This window comes from Cyprinus carpio, chromosome A13 (genome assembly GCF_018340385.1).
Source record: "Cyprinus carpio isolate SPL01 chromosome A13, ASM1834038v1, whole genome shotgun sequence".
Taxonomy (NCBI): domain Eukaryota; kingdom Metazoa; phylum Chordata; class Actinopteri; order Cypriniformes; family Cyprinidae; genus Cyprinus; species Cyprinus carpio.
The window spans coordinates 16387612-16408719 of NC_056584.1; the positions used below are offsets into that span (position 1 = coordinate 16387612).

Consider the following 21108-nt stretch of genomic DNA (forward strand, 5'->3'; position numbering starts at 1 on the left):
ATACTGATCATGGAGTTACACTGTCTCAAGATGTTCATTTTATTCATGTTTGATTTGTGATATTTGATAGCAGCCTTCATAAAAACAAATTCTCGAGAGTACAAAAGACACACACAATACATTTACTCAGCATTGCTGCATTAGTGGGATTTGTTCCCAGTCTGCTCTTAGTTTGGCAATGACTTTAAATTTCTTGGGTAAGACATCACGACTGGACAGTATTTTAGGTAAACTACTGAACTTTCTGCAACCCTTAGAGTAAAATTTGGAAGTTTAAAACCCTAATTTGGGTGTTTTTTAAATTTTCAAACAATGAGCATTAAAGATCAAAATTAATAGCAAATAATTATAAGATTAAAGAATAAATAAAATGTAATGATATTCAAAAGTTTGAGGTTGGTGAGATATTTTAACATTTTTGAAAGAAGTCTCTTATGCTCATTACAGCTGCATTTATTTGATCAAAATACAGTACACAATAATATTATGAAATACTACAATTGATTAAAAAAAACAACAACTTCTATTTGAATATATTTTAAAATTTAATTTATTCCTGTGATGCAAAGCTGAATTTTCAGCATCACTGCTCCAGTCTTCAGTGTCACATGATCCTTCAGAAATCATTCTAATATGCTGATTTGCTGCATGCTCACAAAACATTTCCTATTGTTATTAATGTCCTTTTGTACCATTATGTCTTTTCTTTCACTTTTGAATAATTTAATGCATCTTTGCTAAATAAAATAAATATATATTCGTTTTTTGTTTGTTTGTTTGTTTGTTTTTTAAATCTTACCTGGTGTCTTGGAGCGCCACATGAGGAATGAGAAGTGGTGAGACGGGTCGGATCCTCAGAACCTCTCTTATAGTGGCCTCTAGATAGGGCAGATTCCTTGAAGATTCTTTCCCAATCTTATTGTCCAGCTCCTGCTGAATCTTTCTCTGCACCTAATGTCAAATGCAATGAATATCTACTAAGATTCATTACAAGAAAACTGTAACTGATTCAGTAAAGCCAGTCGTAAGCAGCTTTATTTACCGGTGGGTTATGTACAAGGTAAGCTATTGACCATTTCAGAACAGTGGTAGTGGTTTCCACCCCAGCCCCGAAGATGTCCCCCACAGTCATGAGCACGTGGTCTTTAGTTAAACCAACATAATCATGAGTGCTGGTGTTGTTATTCTCTGAGCTGCGTTTGGCCCTCAGAAGTGCATCCAAGAGGTCCCGCTGGACGTTATCACTGTAATCCACCTGTAGAGGGAGACAAATCCCACGTTATTGAATAAGAAATTGTAATAAAGAGCTGGCTTTTTTTTTTTTTTTTAAATGCACTTTGGAATATGCAACGACAGCTGCTGTTTGTTGAGTCTGCACTAAAAATTCATATATGTGTTGAAATGTTACACTCCATCTAAAACTGTTTTACAATTACTTTTCACACTGCTTTTATGGAATCAACTTTGATACCATGGAATATTCAGAATTTTCATTTGTATTTTTGTAATAGTGAAATGTGCACATTTACCTTGTGTTCCTCATATTTATTTTGAAGCAGTTTGTCTCTGATTGAAACACACTGTCTTTATTTGGGAATATCTTGAAGGGAAAAATACATATGTATTAGAATTCAAAGCATAAGACAAAAATGATTTTAATAGGGCTTAGGTAACTAACCAGTTGCAACTACTAGGAATGCACAGTGTCAGAATTACAGTTTAGAAGTTTGGGGTAAGTAAGATTTTAAAGAAATCAATACATTTATTCTGCATGCAAAAGTGACAGTAAAGACATAATGTTACAAAACGTTTGTATTTCAAATAAATGCTTTCTTTTGAACTTTCTATTCATCAAAGCATCCAGAAAAAAATGTATCACAGTTTCCCCAAAAATACTGTTTTTAAGACTGATGACTATAAGAAATGTTTCTTGAGTAGCAAATCAGCATATTAGAATGATTTCTCAGGGATCATGTGACACTGAAGACTGGAGTTAAAAAAAATACTACTGAAAATTAAGCTTTGCCATCACAGGAATAAATAAAATTGTAAAATATATTAAAATAGAAAACAATCATTTTTAATGGTAAACTGTATTTTTGATCAAATAAATGCAGCCTTGGTGAGACTTCTTTCCAAAACAATTAAGAATCTTACAGCTGTATATTTTTCTGTATATTTTTCTACATATTTTGTACATTTTTATTTCTTATAGATATATTTTACAATCTGCATTGCTTTATATATATGTATATCATGTTGGCCACAGTGATACTCACTTATCTTCTCAATAGAAACTGAACCTTCACCGAACATGCAAAGAGCTCCATGCACCATTTTCCAGTGGAACTTCCATGTGGAACTGTAGTCAGCAAATGCTATATCTTTCCCATCTCAAGTTAACAAGTCTGTTGTAACCTTAAAGACAAGCATATAAAGTTAACATAAAAAAAAGAAGAAAATACATATTTTAGTGAAATTCAGCTGATGACGAAAGTGATGCAGTTTACTTACAGTTTGTGGCCTCCCTGCAAATATTTTTCCTTTTTTGATCAGGACCTCTTTTGCATGATGGTGGTTGTTCACAATAAGGACTTTGTGGGAGCTTATCATGAGGGAATAAAGATCTCCGTATTTCTTCTGCAGCTGCTGAAAGAAGATGTGTGGAGGACTGTCAGTCACAAGGCTGAGGAGACTCCCGAGGATGGGCAGTGAGGGGAGGCTTGGAGGAGATCTGTCACCTGGCACAAATCCATTCATCTTCCTTTTGAGATACAGCGCTGCCAAAGTTACTGCAGAGAACAGGAATGAACAGAGAAGCCATTGCAGGGTGAGTGGATCAGACACTGTCAGCTACATTCAACCCAGTTCTTCAAATCAGCACTGCTCGTATGAGCAAGGTGACGAGAGATTTTTATGTGAATTCTTCAATGCCACCTCCTTGACCCTGAAATAGTTTAGCTTCAACTTAGTTTCATCGGGGCTGTTTTCAGCAAAGCTGCTGATTGGTTCCCCACATTCAAAGATGAATAAAAGTGCATGTGAGCATAGCCAAACTTTTATTATATATATATATATCTACTGTAGTCTATATCTATATATATATATATATATATTTTTTTTTTTTTTTTTTTTTTTTTTTTTTCCTGGAATTTCCTGCAAACCTTTCTTTTAAACTTTTAGCTTAACTTTTTTTTTTCTTTTAGAGCTTGCAGAAACAATCACTACAGCATGTTGTAATGCTGTGCATTTGATAAATGCAACTTTTTTTTTTTTTTTTACACACATTAAAGCCGTTTTGTTTTTTTTGTTTTTTTTTGCAATTTTCTAGAATAATTACATAAAGCATTAAATAATTATATTAAATAAATGTCAAGATTACATGGGGGAAAAAATTATAGAATGTAAAATAAATAAAATGTACTACAAATGGCTGTTTAGTCACTAATAGTAGGCAATTTTAAATAGCCTACAGACAAATAATCTTTTTTCTTACAATAACAGGATTTAAATGGCTAACTGTAAAAATAGCTACTTTTGATGCTATCTATTAATGTTATATTAAATATTTTTTTTATATATTTAATAGATTTCATAAAGCAAGGCAAGTTTATTTAGGCTATAGCATATTTCACACACAATGGTAATTCAAAGTGCTTTACATAAAAAAGGAATTAAAATAGGTATAAAAAGAATCACAACAATAAAAGCAAAGAATAAAAAGATTAAAATGATTTAAAATGAATTAAAATAGAGGATAGCCTACATAAAAAAAATCACAACAAAAATGGAATGAATATGAAATGTGCTATTGTAAGCTGTGACTTGGCTTGACCTCACTTGTCGAATCTGAAGTACTTTGTTATAAAATGTATTTAATTATTTATTTATTTTAGTAACTAAACATCTTCCCCATCCTCTCGTCCGTGTTCTTCGCGTTCATGTTTGAAATTGTCCCTCGCCTGCTGCCCTAGTAAGCAGTGATGGCTTCCTCCGAGACGCAGCCTCGCTTCGGTCAATCTGTCAAAGGTTTATTGTCTGATAAAGTCACTTCTTGCAGTGGAGATGTGATCGCTCTAACCCGTCAGGTGTTGAAAGGATCCAGGAGCCAAGAAGTAAATATACGCAACGTTATATTATTTGATTAAGGCGAGATATTTGCGCGACTATCTGTTTCCTCCTTACAGTAATACACTCCGGAGACAAGCCTCATAAAATCATAAAATGAACAGTGGTCTCTTTTACTTTACAGCTACTCAGTCAGGCAGCGAGAAATATGGTCATTCAAGAAGATGCAATTCTGCATTCTGAAGATGTAAGTGATATAAAGGGGAAAATTATTTTCTTTATAGCATAATAGTTTTCTTTATAAGATATAACAGACTACATAAAATGCATATAAATGAAAATGGTAGAAGGCATGATGTAATAAATTGTGTATAACTGAATTTTCAGTTTTTATAATGTTGATAATTTAGAGGCTTTAGAATTTCATGTATCAAATATGATACAGTAAGCTACTTGTAGCATATTTCATGTTTAGTAAAACAGATTTAACTTCTCCAAGTATCTTTATTCTTACAGAGTCTACGGAAGATGTCTATTATAACAACCCACTTGCAGTATCAGTAAGTATACATACAGTACATACTGCATTTATCTGCATTAACATATTGTACAGTACTAGTAAAAGGAAACACTTGTGTATCTCATAAGCTTAAATACTTTTTGGACCCAGAGGATTTTCTGTATAATTTTTTATATTAATAAAAATTGTGCCTTTGTTTGAATTCCTTTGAAAAGAAATGTTCTAAATTTGTTTAACCGTTTTGGTCACTACGTAATTCCCATACTTTAATTTGTGTTGTTTCATAGTTTTGACTAAATAAAAGAGAACTGAAATCTGTCTTATATCTAATATATTTCTATATCTTTTAAATCCAGGCAAGAGGCCATTCAAAAGAAGTAAGTCATTTAGGTCATTCAAATTATTTAAATAATTGCATTTTTTAAAAACATTTTTTTAAACATGTGGTAACTCTTCATCTGTAATGTCTCTCACAGCGTAGAACATTCCAAAAACCTGCAGGACCAGCTTAAACACTTGATGAAACAATGAAGCCCTTATAATAACATGATGTGAATATTGCATTATCTAGTTTTTCATTGATTTTTTTTAAACAGTCGATCAAATAATTTTTTTGAGGCTGCAGATGATAGCTTATTGCATAGCAGATTGCTATAAAAAAAATATATATATGATTGTGAAAAACATTCATAAAACCTTCAAGTGAAGGCTTTTCTGTGGGAGATTGTTTCTAGTATTCATATTTGTCTTTTTGAAATGATACAATGTCAAATGTCAAAACAACATGCTCTGTTTTTGTCTCATCTTTTAAGCCTAAGTTTGTGTCAGAACATTTGCTTTTAGACTTTTAAATCTTGTATAGTGGAAATTTCCCAATTCACTGTACACCAACTGTACAAATTGTATTTTCTTGTTAATTTATTTATGTATTGTTTCATGGTGTTATTTTTGTTCCAGATTTACTTGAATATATTTGTATAAAATGTTACACAGAATCGTTTCTGCACATTGTGTTTTAGTTCTTGGAGCAGCTTTATTAAATGTTTGTGGAAAACTAAAGCAAATGAATGAAACGTGTCCTTTGTTGAAAGTCCAACACGGAGATATGTGACAAAGTTTATCCCACATGCAATATCAGCAGCTCCTCTGCAAGGGCAAGCAGATGGATGTCCTAGACCTACAGCAAGGCCTTGAGCATAACTATTCACTTAAACTAAGGTTTGACTTGTGTCTGCAAGACTTGTGCATATATTTTTTACATTACAGGCAAAATATAACCATGAGCATTAGTGTCTGCTGGTTTTAACATTGCTATACATTGTATGGTAACAATCACATTTATAATATGTTGATTTTTTTATAGAATAATGAACAATATACAAGAAAATAAACTGAAAATTCAGAGAAAAAATATTAGTTGTGCAATATTAACAGCTATAATAAATAACTAAGATTGGTAAATGGTCTTGCACCATGCACATCTGCCTATTCACTTTCACATGATTGACCTTGAATTGGAAAGAATATGCTGTACTTCCCCAGTCCAACTTATCAGTACCCAAGGTCTATAATAATGAAGTCTTGCAATCTGCTAAGAGCTTGTGTAAAAGCAAGTCTTGAGTTAATCATTACTATTAGGAGGTTTTTCAAAAGGATAATGTCTTACAATGTAATATATACAAAATATGTACATTCACATAAATTATGTGGAATGTACATAGCAATAGCTCAGAGAAACACTGAGTGCTTTCTCACACAATGAAAACCCCCCATTTAAGAATATGCCCTTTTGCTTGTATATCTATGTTATTTAATTTCTAATATGAATGGATGCAAAAAAAAAAAAGTGTCCATCTATTTTATAATGAATCAAACTAGAAATATTTACAGAGCTAAGAAAGGTTGTAATGGTCTTTTGCCCTACAGATCTGCAACATCTTGCACATTTTACATTTTTACATTGCCCTGTTTGATTATGCCAGTAACCTACAAGTGGTATTGATTTTTAAAAAGGAGGATGGTCAGGTAGCCAATATGTATTATTGTCAAGGGTTTGGCTCCCTCTATAGGCAAAACAGGCAAATACATTTCCACATAAACTATAGTGACTACAAGGATGCAATCATGCAAGGACTATACATGCCTAATGTTTATATATTATTTTATATATATTCATACTGATCACCTGCTGTCTTCTCATATGAACTAATAGAAATACAAACAGTTTTCCATTATTATTCAAAACAGGAATGAGCAAGAAAGATGCACACTAATCTCTCTCTCTCTCTCTCTCTCTCTCTCTCTCTCTCTCTCTCTCTCTCTCTCTCGGTCTCTTTCTCGCTCTTTTTCTCTCTCTCTGCATTTTACATCGAAAAGCTTTTACATTTTTACTGGTTTAGGGACCAGTAGTGAATAAACTAATATTTTTTAAAATAGGCTTACTTAACTTAAATATAAAATAGTCAAAATAAGAGATTTAGAATGCCTCATTATATATATTATATAGATAGGATCTAAATATAATGTTTGTTATATTTACAAAATAAGGCAAAATAAGGGCAATTTAAAATCATCATTTGGTTTGCTATTAAATTTAGTGTTTCTATGCAGGGATTGAGAACAAACTTTCTGGACTTGTGTAAAGTGTCTAAATGAACGCATGAATGAAGGCAGGAGCTCTTTATCTGGCACAGACGCGCACGCGCTCACAAGCAAGTAGAAAGCGAATAGTTTTATTCTGTGCCATAATATCATTGTACATTTCCTCGTGCAGAATTTAGCCTACTAAATCCGTCATATTGTTTTTTTCTCTATTTTAAGAATTAACCCCGAAATGTCAATTCGTAAATGCAATGTGTTGGTCAGTAGTTTTGATGGAGACATGCCGTTGGCCCCCGGTGACCACTCCCACCTTTTATGTACCGCTCAGTTTACCCGCTGATTGGTCTTTGGATACACCCACTACCGCGTTAAGTCCGATGGCACCGCCTCTCCTCCGACAGTTCGCGCGATGTCATTGGATACGCCCGGTCTTAATTTACATATGCGGCCGGATTGGTCAAAATGAAAGTCCGTCAGTAGGCATCTGTACTCACAGCAGTTCACACAGAGCGTGCTGGTGTGTCATAGTGGTGCAGAGAGGCAGCGATACGCGGTGAGTAATGTCTGCCTTGTTGCTTGATGTCAGGACTGCTATAGAGAGGATGAAGGCGGACGAGGGTTCCCTCTGACTGTCGCATCCTACATTCATTGACTAAAGTCTGCCCTTTGTCAACATGGCAGAGCAATGGACCGCAGTGCCCACTTCTAATATGGCGGCGCTGAACCGGGCTAGATCATTGACTGTTATATTCTTAATTGTCAGCAGTTGTCTGATCAGTAGCACTGATGGCAAAGATGCGCCAGAAGAGACTGTCATCATTGGCCTCCGGCTCGAGGACACCGACGAGGTGTCGTTCATGGACAGAGGCATTTTGCGCGTCAGCGAGCGCTCTCGTGTCAGGTTAAGGGTCTATGGGCAAAACATCAACAACGAGACGTGGTCCAAACTCTCCTTTACGGAGCACAGCATCAGCAGCGCACCTGCGGAGAGCCAGAGCTCCGGAGACGCACCTGCCTCGCATCCCTGCGGCATCCGATCCTCCGATATCATCATCCTTCCTAACGTAGAGGTAAACAGAAAGACATCTGGGATTATTGAAATAGAGGTGAAACCTCTGCGAAAAACAGAGAAGAGTAAAGTGTATTACCTGTGCATCGCCACCGTCACACCTGGCGCGCAGGACTCGTGGTCCGAGAACACCTGGATTTATCACGAGGGGCATGACACTAAAGTGATCGTGGTGGAGGAGAAGAAGTTCCTGCTGCCTTTCTGGCTGCAGGTGATTTTTATTGCCATGTTGTTGTGTTTGTCCGGCATGTTCAGCGGGCTGAATCTGGGACTGATGGCGCTGGATCCCATGGAGCTCCGGATTGTCCAAAACTGCGGGACTGAGAAGGAGAAGAATTACGCGAAGAGGATTGAGCCAGTCCGAAGCCAAGGAAACTACCTTCTGTGCTCTTTGCTCCTGGGAAATGTTTTGGTCAATACCACTTTGACCATCCTGCTCGATGACATCGCAGGATCAGGGCTGATCGCTGTAGTGGTGTCCACTATAGGAATTGTGATTTTTGGAGAAATCGTGCCACAGGCCATCTGCTCCAGGCATGGGCTCGCCGTGGGCGCAAACACCATACTCCTGACTAAATTTTTCATGATCCTCACTTTCCCTGCATCATATCCCGTCAGTAAACTCCTGGACCACGTGCTGGGGCAGGAGATCGGCACTGTGTACAACAGAGAGAAGCTTCTGGAGATGCTCAGGGTGACAGATCCGTATAATGACCTGGTCAAAGAGGAGCTCAACATCATCCAGGGTGCTCTGGAGCTCAGGACTAAAACTGTGGAGGATGTCATGACGCCTTTGCGAGACTGCTTCATGATTGCTGCTGATACCATCCTTGACTTCAACACCATGTCTGAGATCATGGAGAGCGGCTACACGAGAATACCTGTGTATGCAGGTGAAAAATGTCATATTGTGGACTTGCTGTTTGTCAAGGACTTGGCCTTTGTGGATCCAGATGACTGCACGCCGTTGAAAACCATCACCAAGTTCTACAGCCACCCTCTGCATTTTGTCTTCAATGATACAAAGCTGGATGCCATGCTTGAGGAGTTTAAAAAAGGTAAGCTGTATACAGTGCATTGTTTTTTAAAGCTACCCTTGAGGAATTTAGCTATATAATAATACAAGGATGCTTGAGGACTTTACAAAAGATAAAGTTTTTTTTTTGTCATTGTTGTAAAAGTTACAAAACGGCACCATAACGGGGAAAGGTTAGAATGATTCCAAGGGGTACGAAGTAGAGGGGGCCTGGAACATGATTTTTACTAAGGGGACTGAGTCGATATGCTGTTCAGGGGGCCCAGAAACCATTGTGGCGTCCCTTATGGTACCTGAGTTGTGGAGTTCAATGAGGACAATTCAAGAAGAGTGATTTAAACTTCACCGTCAGTGATGCAAACGGGTCTCTGACTCAGACATACACTGTAAAAAATGGTATGAGCTATGTAATTATGGTAACAATATTACACTGAATATTTTTGAGTAGTTTTTAAGGTTTGATTTTTTTATTTTTTTTAATGGAGTCTACCTGAATAAATCATGTAAAATCTATGACACAATGATTTTAATATACTTAGTGAAATGTGGTCATTTATTTTAAGTTGATTCTCAGTAGTCTGTGATTATCTCTTCTGCACAATGGTAATGACATACAAATGTCAAACATAACTGAACATTAAACATTAATAGATGTTTCCCTTTACTCAAAAACACATAAAGTAGCACTTAATTTCAATATTTACTCTCCATATATTCAGCCATATACAAAGCATGATGGGAACTAACGATCACCGCCAAAAGAAAACTGCAAAATTGAACTAATTCTCTTAAAATAAACAGGTGGCCTTTATTCCTTAACTTTTTCCGTTTAATCACTTCCTCAATTCAAGCCTCAAAACTGCTTAGGTTTCCTTAAAAAAAAAATGAGGAAAACATTTCTCTTGGTTTTATTAGTGAAAAGTTCTCAATATTTTCTATACAACACTGAACCACAATTCCTTTAAGAAAATATACACACTATTTTTAATTTTCACCTTAATTTTTAAAATGAAAATTACAAGACCCATGATCCATTTTTTTGCAGCGTAACATTGATCTCTGGAGTAGAGTTCTCAAAAAGGCCATATCCAGAGTAAACATACGTAGATATAACCCAAATTTTATTATTCAACATCACACATATTGTGTGTGGGGTCTGAAATCTTGACATGCCTAGTAGTTTAACATCATGATGGTACTGCGTTTCTATCATAGAATTATGTAAAATAACAGCTGCAGTGCTACAAAACTATTGGCTTTTAACCACAACAAGAATAGCAGTGTACAGTGAGAGAATTGCAAGATTTAGTAGTCATTACTTTTGTAAATGATTGCAACCACAATTAAGAAATATTTTCACATGAAAATTCAAAGATTTTTCTATTAATCTATTAGTCTGCATTTACATTGCTTAATGAACATCTATTTTGACAAATTATATTTTTCTTCCATTCGAAAATGAATCCCGCATTTAGGCTATGTGAGGGATGAGGGATATGTCAGTCACTCCCGAAACTTTGCTGCTTGTACAGTATATGGACCTTAGCATGAAAAACATCTTTTATTCAAATACTTAACGGATTATATTTAGCCTAGAAAGTGTACAAATAGCACTTCCTTTATAAGGTGTCACTTCAGTTCATCGCAATCTCACAAAGTTCCTTCATCATCAATGAACCTCTTATTTACATCGTGTTAGGATTCGCGAGCGTGCGGAACAAAATCTGGCGTTTATTTGAACGGAATGGCCAATCAGAGGTGTTCAAGTATCTATAGATCTGTCTGTGATTGGCTACATTGCTCAACGCTACAAAAACACGTTGTAAATAGAAACTTATGTATTTAAATGGGTAAATTACGTAGTTTTAGTTAAAGTTTGTCTTAGTAGGTTTAGTCAGTTATTTCAATGTAGGAGCTGGTTTGAGTTGAAGAATTCTGCCTTAGATGGTAATTTTCAAACACGCTGTCTCCCAGTTGAGGACACGGCCCAACATTCCACAAATTGCGACTCAACAGGAAATGGACTTAACCAGATTTGGGCAACAATTGAGGTATGTGTAGTACAGTGTTGAGCTTGAGTCCATCAACAAAGCCTGTCTTAGAAGCCCCCACATCTCCTGTGTAGGACTCCATATCACCCACATAAGCCTTCCTCTCCCTGTCTTTGTTGTGACTCGGCATAGCTTTCAAACTGTGTTTACTCAACACAAAAGTAGTGATATGCTGTTATGGCGAAAGCAAATTGTCACCTGATGTATCAAAGGGCAAGTGACCATTAAGCTGCTCGTCTCTGATGGTCTATATTATTTATAATGGAACCTTATGCGAGGTTCCTCTTGGATATTATGTGTCTGTACTGTAATTTCCAGGCTATTTATTTCTGACTTTTGTATTTTATACTCCACTGTTCTTTATTGCTTGATTTCAGGTTGTTGCTTGTTATGTAAACAGCTTTGATTGTGGCTTTTTCACTCTTGGCTTCTCAAGTTTTAGAAAATGACTCTTTTCAGGAGTGAGAGATTTTTCTTTCAAAATGTTGTGGGCTTGGAATGTGTAATCCGGTAAGCAGGGTCAGGAATTCACAGGGTTAATTAATGTCTGTGTTGACAAAACAAGGCACATTTGGCAGACTTAAACATAAATCGTGTTATAAACCAGATAAAGTCTCTTTTAAAGAATTATGCGTTGATGTTACAGTTACAGCTGAGCAGTAAAGCGATACAGGAAAAGGGAGGAAATGGTGTGGATATAAATTCTAAATGTATTTATACATTTATTGTATGTTATATTATGAATATTATTTTATAAAGTATATTATGTCATGAATAATATACACTCAAGTTAGGGATCAATTTGATTTTATTATTATTATTTTTTAAATAGAAATTAATTACTTAATTGTATTAAATTGATCAAATGTGACCGTGAAGACATTTTATAATGTTACAAAAGATTTCGTTTTCAAATAAATACTGTTCTTTTGAAATTTCTATTCAATCAAAGAATCCTGAAAAAGAAAGAAAAAAAACCCACAATTGTTTCTGTATTCTGTATTTTTCATGAGCACAAAATTAGCATATTACAAGTATTTCTGAAGTGAAAATGAATATTGGAGTAAGCAAAATGAATTATTAAAAATAATCGATAACCAACTTCACATATCCTGTATATGTAGCACATATAGGCTATTAATGGTATTATAGCTTGTAATGATTGCTCAAATGGACCATCAGTAGTTTTTATTGTTACCAGTTTTAGTCTTAAATGAGCATTTTGGACTTAAAGTCTCCTAGATAAAGTGAATTTCCATTTCTGGGGTGAAATGTTATATAGACTAAGTCTTTTCCTTGGGACCTAAAGTCATTTTACTGTTTTAAAAAAGCACTATATAAAAAATACTCATCAGCCTTGATAAGTGCCTGCAACATTTGTAAGATGTTCCAGTGAAGCATCACAGACGTGCCACCCACAGTCCCATCGACTATTTATAGAGAAATTCCATTATGGAAAATATCTAAGGAAAACCTCATTCCATAAATAAGGTGGGAACGTACAAAATGTCTCTTTTTGTCTTGATCCCAAATGTTTAATATAAGGCCATTGTGGAAAGCATGAATGCTTTTTGATCGACAGCCATGTCTTAAGGAAATGTCTTATTCTTACATGGCAGAGGTCATATGTGACCCTGGACCACAAAACCAGTCTTAAGTCGCTGGGGTATATTTGTAGTAATAGCCCAAAATACATTGTATGGGTCAAAATGATTGATTTTTTTTTTATGCCAAAAATCATTAGGATATTAAGTAATGATAATGTTCCATGAAGATATTTTGTAAATTTCCTACCGTAAATATATCAAAACTTAATTTTTGATTAGAAACGTGCATTGCTAAGAATTTCATTTGGACAACTTTAAAGGGGATTTTCTCAATATTTAGATTTTTTTGCACCCTCAGATTCCAGATTTTCAAATAGTTGTGTATCGGCCAAATATTGTCCTATCCTAACAAACCATACATCAGTTGAAAGCTTATTTATTCAGCTTTCAGATGATGTATAAATCTCAATTTCGAAAAATTGACCCTTATGACTTGTTTTGTGGTCCAGGGTCACATATTTTTATGCCTTGGGAAGTGTGAGAGAATTGTACACTATTACTATAGACTACATGTATACATTACCATTCAAAAGTTTGTTGTCAGTGGAATTTATTTATTTATTTATTCTAAGAATTTAATACTTTTATTCAGCAAGGATGCATCAAGTTGATGAACTTGATAGTCTATAGTCTTATATAATGTTTTATTTATTTATTAATTTATAAGAAGGAAAATTAAGCAGCAAAACACTGCTTTTCAAGTATGATAAAAATAAGAAGAAGAAGGAAGAAGAAATCACCAAATCAGCATATTAGAATGATTTCTGAAGGATCATATGACACTGAAGACTGGAGTAATGTCTGTAGAAAATTCAGTGTTGCCATCACTGGAATAAATTACAGTATAAAATATATTAAGTTAGTACTATATTTTTGATTAAATAAATGCAAGATAACTCTGAACTCAAGTGCATTAGGTGGAGCTCATAAAAACTAGAAAGGTGAAAGAACATTATGCTATTTGAATAAACTTCAAAATATCTTCTCAAAGTGGTTAAAATTAATCCGTCAAATACTTTTTGTTATTTGCTGTTAAAGCCTCTGTGACACTGTGTGGGAATTTCTTGGAAACTCAAAACAATGGCTCTTCTTCTCTAGATTATTTGGATATAAGACCTACTTGTGTTCTCGGTTTGGCTGTAACAGGACTGAACCAATGAAAGATCATTTATTGTGTCTTATTTGGTTCATGTGTTGAGGAGTGACCGTTTAATCTCTCTTAAGATAAGATAGACCAGGGGTGAGAGATGTGGGTGGCCTAGACTGTAACAAAGAGGGGCTGTTAAGCAGTTTTTTATTTACAAAATAATCTTATTTTCTCAATGTTTTAAAGTCCTGCTGGTTTTAAATGGAAACAAACCTATATTTCCTCAGGCCAGTATTGGTGTTTACTGATTCCAACAGGCATGAAACAGGCCTGACGTACCTTCAACCAAGCACAGGGTAAAGAAAGATCGGTCAGTCATTAACCCGGGTCTCTCTGCCGCCCAGTAGTTTTTTAAAGAAACCGCTTCTCTTTTTTGCTGCTGGTATTTATGGAAAAGTTTTATACGGACACCCTTCATAATGGATTGCTACACTGCCATGCCGGTGAGAGCATCGCTCAAGTAGAATGGAAACTTCATTTCAGATCTAATATTAGCTCTGGCTCCGGAAAATTCCTGTTAAATGATCACTAGCTGAGAAACAGGAAAATAATTTTCTTTAAAGTTCTGGCTGACAGTGCTGGGCAGTAATTTTTTAAGCAGTCTATCAAGGAGGTCCTGGGGAAACAGATGTGGAACCATGAGAGATTTGCTAAGAAAACGCGATGGATCGTTGTCTGACTGATTCAAAGAACCTTATGTTTGAACTGTCAAATAATAACTCCCTCATAGTTTTTAGTAAGCATGCATGGCATATTTGAATCATAAACCAACAGAACTGTGATTCTGTGGGGTTTATTGCATTTATGGTTGTTGAGGGTACAGGGGGACCACCATGTTCAAAATGATCTCTGGAGATACCTCATAGATACCTCATAGTGTAACTGTATTTGGTTTTTGCCCTGGCAGGTAAATCCCATCTGGCCATTGTCCAAAGAGTGAATAACGAAGGAGAGGGAGACCCGTTCTATGAGGTTCTGGGCATCGTCACGCTAGAGGACGTCATTGAGGAAATTATCAAATCTGAGATTCTAGATGAGACAGACTTGTACAGTGAGTAACATTTACATTTGTAAATCTTGCAGATGCTATTATCCAAACCTATGAGTTTATTTATTCTTTTATTTTATTCTGTTTATTCAACCTATGGGTGATGGACTTAACGCTCATTCATTTATTCCAAAATACATAGTTCATACATATTGAATTCACGTCATATATGATGAGCAACATTTTAAATAATAAAAAATTAAAAATGCATTTTGATATGTATTTTTAAGGGGGGGCATAAAGATGTCAGCAATCCCTATAAATATCAGAATTGTATCACCTAATATTTATTCATGAATAATTCATGATAATTGTATTACAAATACTTTAGATTGAATCTATATATATATATATATATATATATATATATATATATATATATATATATATATATATATATATATATATATATATTATATTATAATTATTATTTTTTTTTTTTATATAATTTTAAGATAAGTGTACCCTCACATGTATTCAAGGTAATTAACTTTTTACTTGATGGTTATATCACATCACGGTTTATTTAGATTCATTAAATTAGGAACATACATTTTTCAAAACCATATAAATCAAACTTAATACAAAGACTACTTATCTGAGAACTTGGCACAAGTATTTTAAACTAGATTTTAGAAAAAAAATTCCTTTCTTTAACACAATGTAAGTGACACCATATCATTCTGTTATTCCCTAATGCAGCTGACAACAAGACAAAAAAGAAGATAGCTCACAGAGAGAGGAAACAGGACTTCTCCGCTTTCAAACCCACAGATAATGAGTTGAGGGTGAAAATATCACCGCAGCTTCTTCTGGCCGCACTGCGTTTCCTGGCAACTGGTACTGATGTCCAGCATGTAACTACATGTGTCTCTGTGGTTTTTTAAATTAATAATTTGTAAAACATTCTTAAACTCATTCTTTTTTTTCCTTCTCCCCCCAGAGGTGGAGTCCTTTAGTACAGCTCAGATGTCAGAGAAAATCCTCCTGCGCTTGCTGAAACATCCTAACGTCATCCAGGAGCTCAAATATGATGACAAGAACAAGAAAATGTCAGAGCACTACCTCTTTCACCGCAACAAGCCTGTGGACTACTTCATCCTCATCCTGCAGGTACGAGTTCTGATTGAGAGGTCACAAACTTTGCAGAGCTTCAGCTATGAGCATGAAAGTCATTGCCTTCACAGAACTGAAATCTTGAAGCTTTGTTCCAAATCCTAGAGAGCTGCTTACTTAGACAGCATTTTATAGGTGCACTCCTGTAGCAAAGGCTTGCTCATTTTGAACAAATTTAATTTAACGGCTTTCTCGTATATCTTTGTCGTCCTGCAGGGTAAGGTGGAGGTTGAGGCTGGAAAGGAGGGGATGAAGTTTGAAGCTGGTGCCTTCTCTTATTACGGAGTGCTGGCTTTAACCTCCTCACCAGGTCTGAATGATAGATTATCTCACTTCTTGCACACCCCTAAATGTCAGGATTTTGATTAAAATGACTGATCATATAATGATTTTATAAAATGAATGATTTTTGGTCATGAAAGAAAGAGTCTCATCTCCTAAGTTTTGACATTGTTTCATATGGTTGATTTCTTCATTTTATACAACTCTTTCTACCAAATCATGCATGATGTTGTTTGCTCTCAGATTTATTATACATGCTTCTGACTCTCTTTAATCAATCACATTATGTAAACGCACACTATGCAAATGATTACTCTTTTGATTCTTGATGGAATTCTGTGTAAATCATATTTTCTCCCCTATGATTTCCTTTTATCTTTCGCTTCTTCTGTCTTTATTTTTTCCTCAATTCCTTTTGCTCTCCAGTTCCTCTCTCCTTGTCTCGAACGTTTGTGGTGAGCAGGGCAGAATCACTGGCAGGATCTCCAGGTACTGCACTCGTTTCTTCTCACCTTTCACTCCTTCCTCTGAATCCTCTGTTTTACGTTAGAATCTGAAGATTTGAATTATGAATTATGAAACAACTCATTTTCATATGAAGGCAATTGGTTGTGTATTGTAATTTTGAACAAAATTGACAAGGTTTGACATCTGACCCTGGGATTATATACATTCCAGTGTAATGACTGTTGGACTGCTTCCCCACAGACACCCTTTGAACTGTTTCTTTAAGAAGTGGAGAACCTAATCTTATTTTGATTAAAAACTCTTCACCTTGCATTACGTGTGAGTTACTAAGCAGATGTTCCAATCTTAATTATGTCACTTTCTGGCAAAGTGGAAACATGTAAAAAGGGAATGGATTGTTTCCATTGTTTCATCAGCTAAACAAAAGTAGTACCAAATGATTTCTAGAAGTCATTGGCTAATGGTTGTTTACCCTTATTAATGTGAATTATTTGGCTATGTAAGCAAATCCTCACTAGATTTCTAGTAGAGGAACATCTAAGTCACATTAAATGGCTGCTACATCACAAATTTGGATTGTAAATAAATGAAGCTTAACTTGTTTGTCTAAACACACAAAAGAATTCCACAGTTTGGGTCATGAGGGGAGACGGGGCATCCAAAATGAATGGAAAAATGAATGGAACATCAGACAAGAATCTTTTGTTTCGTTTGTTTACATCACAGCAACACCAGCAGCTGACCACTGACCTGCATGTCACCCTTTATTTGCTATACAGAAAATAAGTCACCTCCACGACCATTCGGACTCAACCACTCGGACTCCCTGAACAGGAGTGACCGGATAGAGGTGGTCACTCCCACACTGGGCAGCAGCAACAACCAGCTCAACTCCTTCCTGCAGGTCTACGTGCCAGACTACTCCGTGAGAGCTGCATCTGACCTGCTCTACATCAAGGTCTGAATGCTGCTGAGAATTTATATTGCACTTCTGAACCCAAACTGGTTTATTTGAAATGCAAGGAATGAGACTCAGCTGCAGTTTGAGTCGTAAATTCCTGTCTGACCAGAGTCATGTTATAACTGAAAATCATATTAAATTTTCACATTAAGCAGAAGCTTGAATCCAAAGCCAGGGGCGTCATGCAGCTTCTGTGTTAATGCATTTGTACTTTTATAATTTAGTGCAGAGAATTTCAAACTTTTTGACTCCCACATGCCATGATCTTTCTTACTGAAATCTTAAGACAGTTATATTTTCCTGTATAAAGTCTCATTTATACTATGTGATAAAAATGTTTAGTGTAATATGATACATTTCCAAAATTGAATAATGGACATTTATTTTGTCATTGCACTAGAGCAGGGATTCCAGAGAGGGAACTGCAGGGGTTTGTAAGTTGATGAAAAGCTATTAATTAATTAAATCATAAATATTTAAATTAAAATAAATACATTATAAATAAAACAATCAAAATAAACACTAAACAAGATAAAATATTGCATGTCTTGTGACCATTAATGGACATGTTATTAAATTATTGAAATATTAACTTAAAATCTCATGGTGTACTTCATGTAAATATTTGAGGTCAGATAGGTTTGTCTGACAGGAAGGTTTGGGAATCTCTATAGTGTTTCTTTTTTTTTAGAGCATTATAGTCTGTCAATATAAATCTAAGAATCTGATGTTATAAAAAAATATTAAATAATGTTATATAAATCTGAAGACTTAATTTATTCATTTATATACAAATTTTCACAATGAATGTCCATCTAAAGGAGTTGTACATCTTGAGCAAGATGAAAGCATTGAGGAGAAACTCACCACTGAAAGATTTCAGAACATATGTCACAAGAACCTCGAAACAGATTTCACTATTTCCTACTCTTAAAAACTAGAACTGTCAATAGCATCAAATAATTCAATTTTTGTCTTTAGAAATCTGATTGAAACTGTAACAATTAAATTTGGTGGATGTGTTAAAAATAATTATGTTACACATATTTTATATTTTCCTTTAACATGTCAATTTACACAGCCAATTAAAAAAAAAAAAAAGCTCAAATTTCCTTGGATCAATTTATGGACATAATTTAGTTGTTCTATAATTTATTGCATTTGAAATCCATTTTGCTCTAAAAATATATTTCTGAAAATCTGTGTGAATTTCCATAATGCTTCTTTTCAAAGCAACTTAAAAATGATATAAAAAATACAACCACATGTGATTAATTCCAGATATTAGCAGTACCACATTACGTCCAGAAAAGACCAGTTTAATTATGTCTTATCAATTCTTGTTCTCCCTCTGTCAGGTGACCCGCCAGCAATATCAGAACGCCCTGATGGCGTCTCGCATGGACAAGACGCCCCAGTCCACAGACAGTGAGTTCACCAAGATCGAGTTGACCTTCACAGAGCATCAGGATGGACCACTGGATGAGTCGGCCACTCTTTTGACCACCATCACACACAAACCCAACCACACCGGCCACAACGACGGGGCTATTTAACCATCCTCAGCGTAGAGAGATATGGCAAAAGAGAGCAAACAGCTCCGTTAGCCTCTCAAGTAATGAGCGAGAGGCCTTCTCGTACTCTGGGCAGCTTCACCTCTCATCATGGTCAATTTCAAAGGGGAACATACGCAAAGACTTCAATGTGAAGGGCCGCCTATCCCACAATGCATGCACTAATGACCTTAACACCTTTTGTAGGCAGCGGATCAGTCAGGGACCACGACATAATTCTCGCTCGCTCATTCGATCGAGGACGGACACACTTGAAATGCACATTTTCACTTCGAAGGAGCAAGGTGACGACCCACACCACACCTCGACCAGACACAATACCAGAAGGACAAAGAAATAACGGTGCCTTTAGACAGCTCTCGGTTACTGTCAACAAAGGAGGTCCCCGAGGGCCCGGGTGACACGGAGCTCTCCAAAATCTTCCATTCGACCCAGGAAGCCCGAGCAGATGCAGCCACAGGTGACATATCAGCAACTGGGAGGCTTGTAAACACTCGACAGAGATCAATAACACCCAAGCCCTTCGAGAAAAGCCAGGATACATCTCTGCCTATCAGAAGAGGCCTCACGACCAAAGACAGTTGGCATAGACAGGATAAAACAGGCCGCATAACTGGGTGTCCTTCAAGAGAATTTGTTACGCATAAGCAGACAAAACGGAATTTGTCTGGACTGTGCCAAATATCACTGACAACGATTTTAGCGATTTCTTCTGCCCAGGTTATCCACGTCACTCACAGATGGGCTTATGTACAGTGTTTGCAGTACAAAAAAATCAAATGTGTTTACATATGAAGGCCTTTTTCATCTGTATATATAGAGAGAGTAAGAGATTTTTTTTAATGTCAATCCTGATTGTGCTGAGGTACAGCGTCACCTATTTTAAGGTGAATAGAGTATACGTCTCATGGCTGGTTGCATTTTTATGTACGTCGGACCACTCTTTATTAACAATATGTTTTTGATTTTCAGCTTTTGTTGTTATCACGTAACTCTTAATTTTTAAAGAAACATTTTGTATGTCACAACTACTTTTCTTCGGATAGTTGCTAGCTGGATTTAGGACCTCAAAGACACTAGACGTGTTCTGGTTGATGAGGTGTTGTTTTGAATGATAGTTTTTTTATTTGGTAGTTTTGGGAAATAAATTTAAAAGCACATGGAGCTGTCTGCCTTCTAATCACTCTTGCGGTACTTTGATGTCAAACAGCGATCGGTCTACACAGTGCCGCTTCAAGGAACTTACACTGTAACTTATATCTCATCTTCAGATTTCACTATTGCTCTCTTATTATTTTTCGAAAAGCTATTCATGTATGACTCTATGTCATGGGATTGTAAAAGAGGTACTTGATTTATTGAATTTATAACAGATAAAAAAAGGAAAATATTTCAGCATTAATGTATATTGTAGTTACCATGACAAGATTACATTAATGCTCTTGATACAAAGGGGAATGAATCTCTGGCTGATGTTTTTATCCGCTGACTGTTGTCCTGACTGAAGCGTAAAGCCGCTGGATATCAGGACATTCACGTCTCAAGTGTTTATGTAGCAAC

The 21108-nt window shown here is 35.7% G+C and overlaps 2 protein-coding genes and 1 pseudogene across 4 annotated transcripts; 2 read left to right on the forward strand and 1 right to left on the reverse strand.

Annotated features, from left to right (window-relative positions):
• Positions 1-540: 540 nt before the first annotated feature.
• Positions 541-1612, reverse strand: LOC109111085 (annotated as a pseudogene).
• On the forward strand, positions 987-5240 carry LOC109111086 (BLOC-1-related complex subunit 7). Of its 2 annotated transcripts, XM_042768988.1 has the most exons (6): positions 987-1060; positions 2647-2830; positions 4253-4315; positions 4585-4628; positions 4945-4965; positions 5065-5240. In XM_042768988.1, the coding sequence occupies exons 2-6, from the start codon at positions 2660-2662 to the stop codon at positions 5117-5119; spliced, it is 354 nt and encodes a 117-aa protein (XP_042624922.1). In that variant the 5' UTR covers positions 987-1060; positions 2647-2659; the 3' UTR covers positions 5120-5240. The 2 variants fall into 2 exon arrangements, with proteins under 2 accessions (XP_042624922.1, XP_018979607.1); XM_019124062.2 differs by lacking the exons at positions 987-1060; positions 2647-2830 and adding an exon at positions 3955-4115.
• Positions 5241-7659: 2419 nt separating this feature from the next.
• Positions 7660-20642, forward strand: LOC109111263 (metal transporter CNNM2-like). Of its 2 annotated transcripts, XM_042768989.1 has the most exons (8): positions 7661-9316; positions 15007-15150; positions 15850-15987; positions 16091-16260; positions 16480-16573; positions 16972-17034; positions 17793-17971; positions 19333-20642. In XM_042768989.1, the coding sequence occupies exons 1-8, from the start codon at positions 7864-7866 to the stop codon at positions 19528-19530; spliced, it is 2439 nt and encodes an 812-aa protein (XP_042624923.1). In that variant the 5' UTR covers positions 7661-7863; the 3' UTR covers positions 19531-20642. The 2 variants fall into 2 exon arrangements, with proteins under 2 accessions (XP_042624924.1, XP_042624923.1); XM_042768990.1 differs by lacking the exon at positions 16972-17034 and having other exon boundaries at positions 7660-9316.
• The last annotated feature ends 466 nt before the right edge of the window (positions 20643-21108 follow it).

Excerpts from the sequence above, each read along its gene's own strand:
- LOC109111086 (XM_042768988.1), top strand. The coding sequence starts at position 2,660 with ATGTGTGGAGGACTGTCAGTCACAAGGCTGAGGAGACTCCCGAGGATG. Across the intron at positions 4,316-4,584 it reads CAATTCTGCATTCTGAAGAT|AGTCTACGGAAGATGTCTAT; the intron begins GTAAGTGATATA and ends TTATTCTTACAG. Across the intron at positions 4,629-4,944 it reads ACAACCCACTTGCAGTATCA|GCAAGAGGCCATTCAAAAGA; the intron begins GTAAGTATACAT and ends TTTTAAATCCAG.
- LOC109111263 (XM_042768989.1), top strand. The coding sequence starts at position 7,864 with ATGGCAGAGCAATGGACCGCAGTGCCCACTTCTAATATGGCGGCGCTG. Across the intron at positions 15,151-15,849 it reads AGATGAGACAGACTTGTACA|CTGACAACAAGACAAAAAAG; the intron begins GTGAGTAACATT and ends TCCCTAATGCAG. Across the intron at positions 17,972-19,332 it reads CTGACCTGCTCTACATCAAG|GTGACCCGCCAGCAATATCA; the intron begins GTCTGAATGCTG and ends TCCCTCTGTCAG.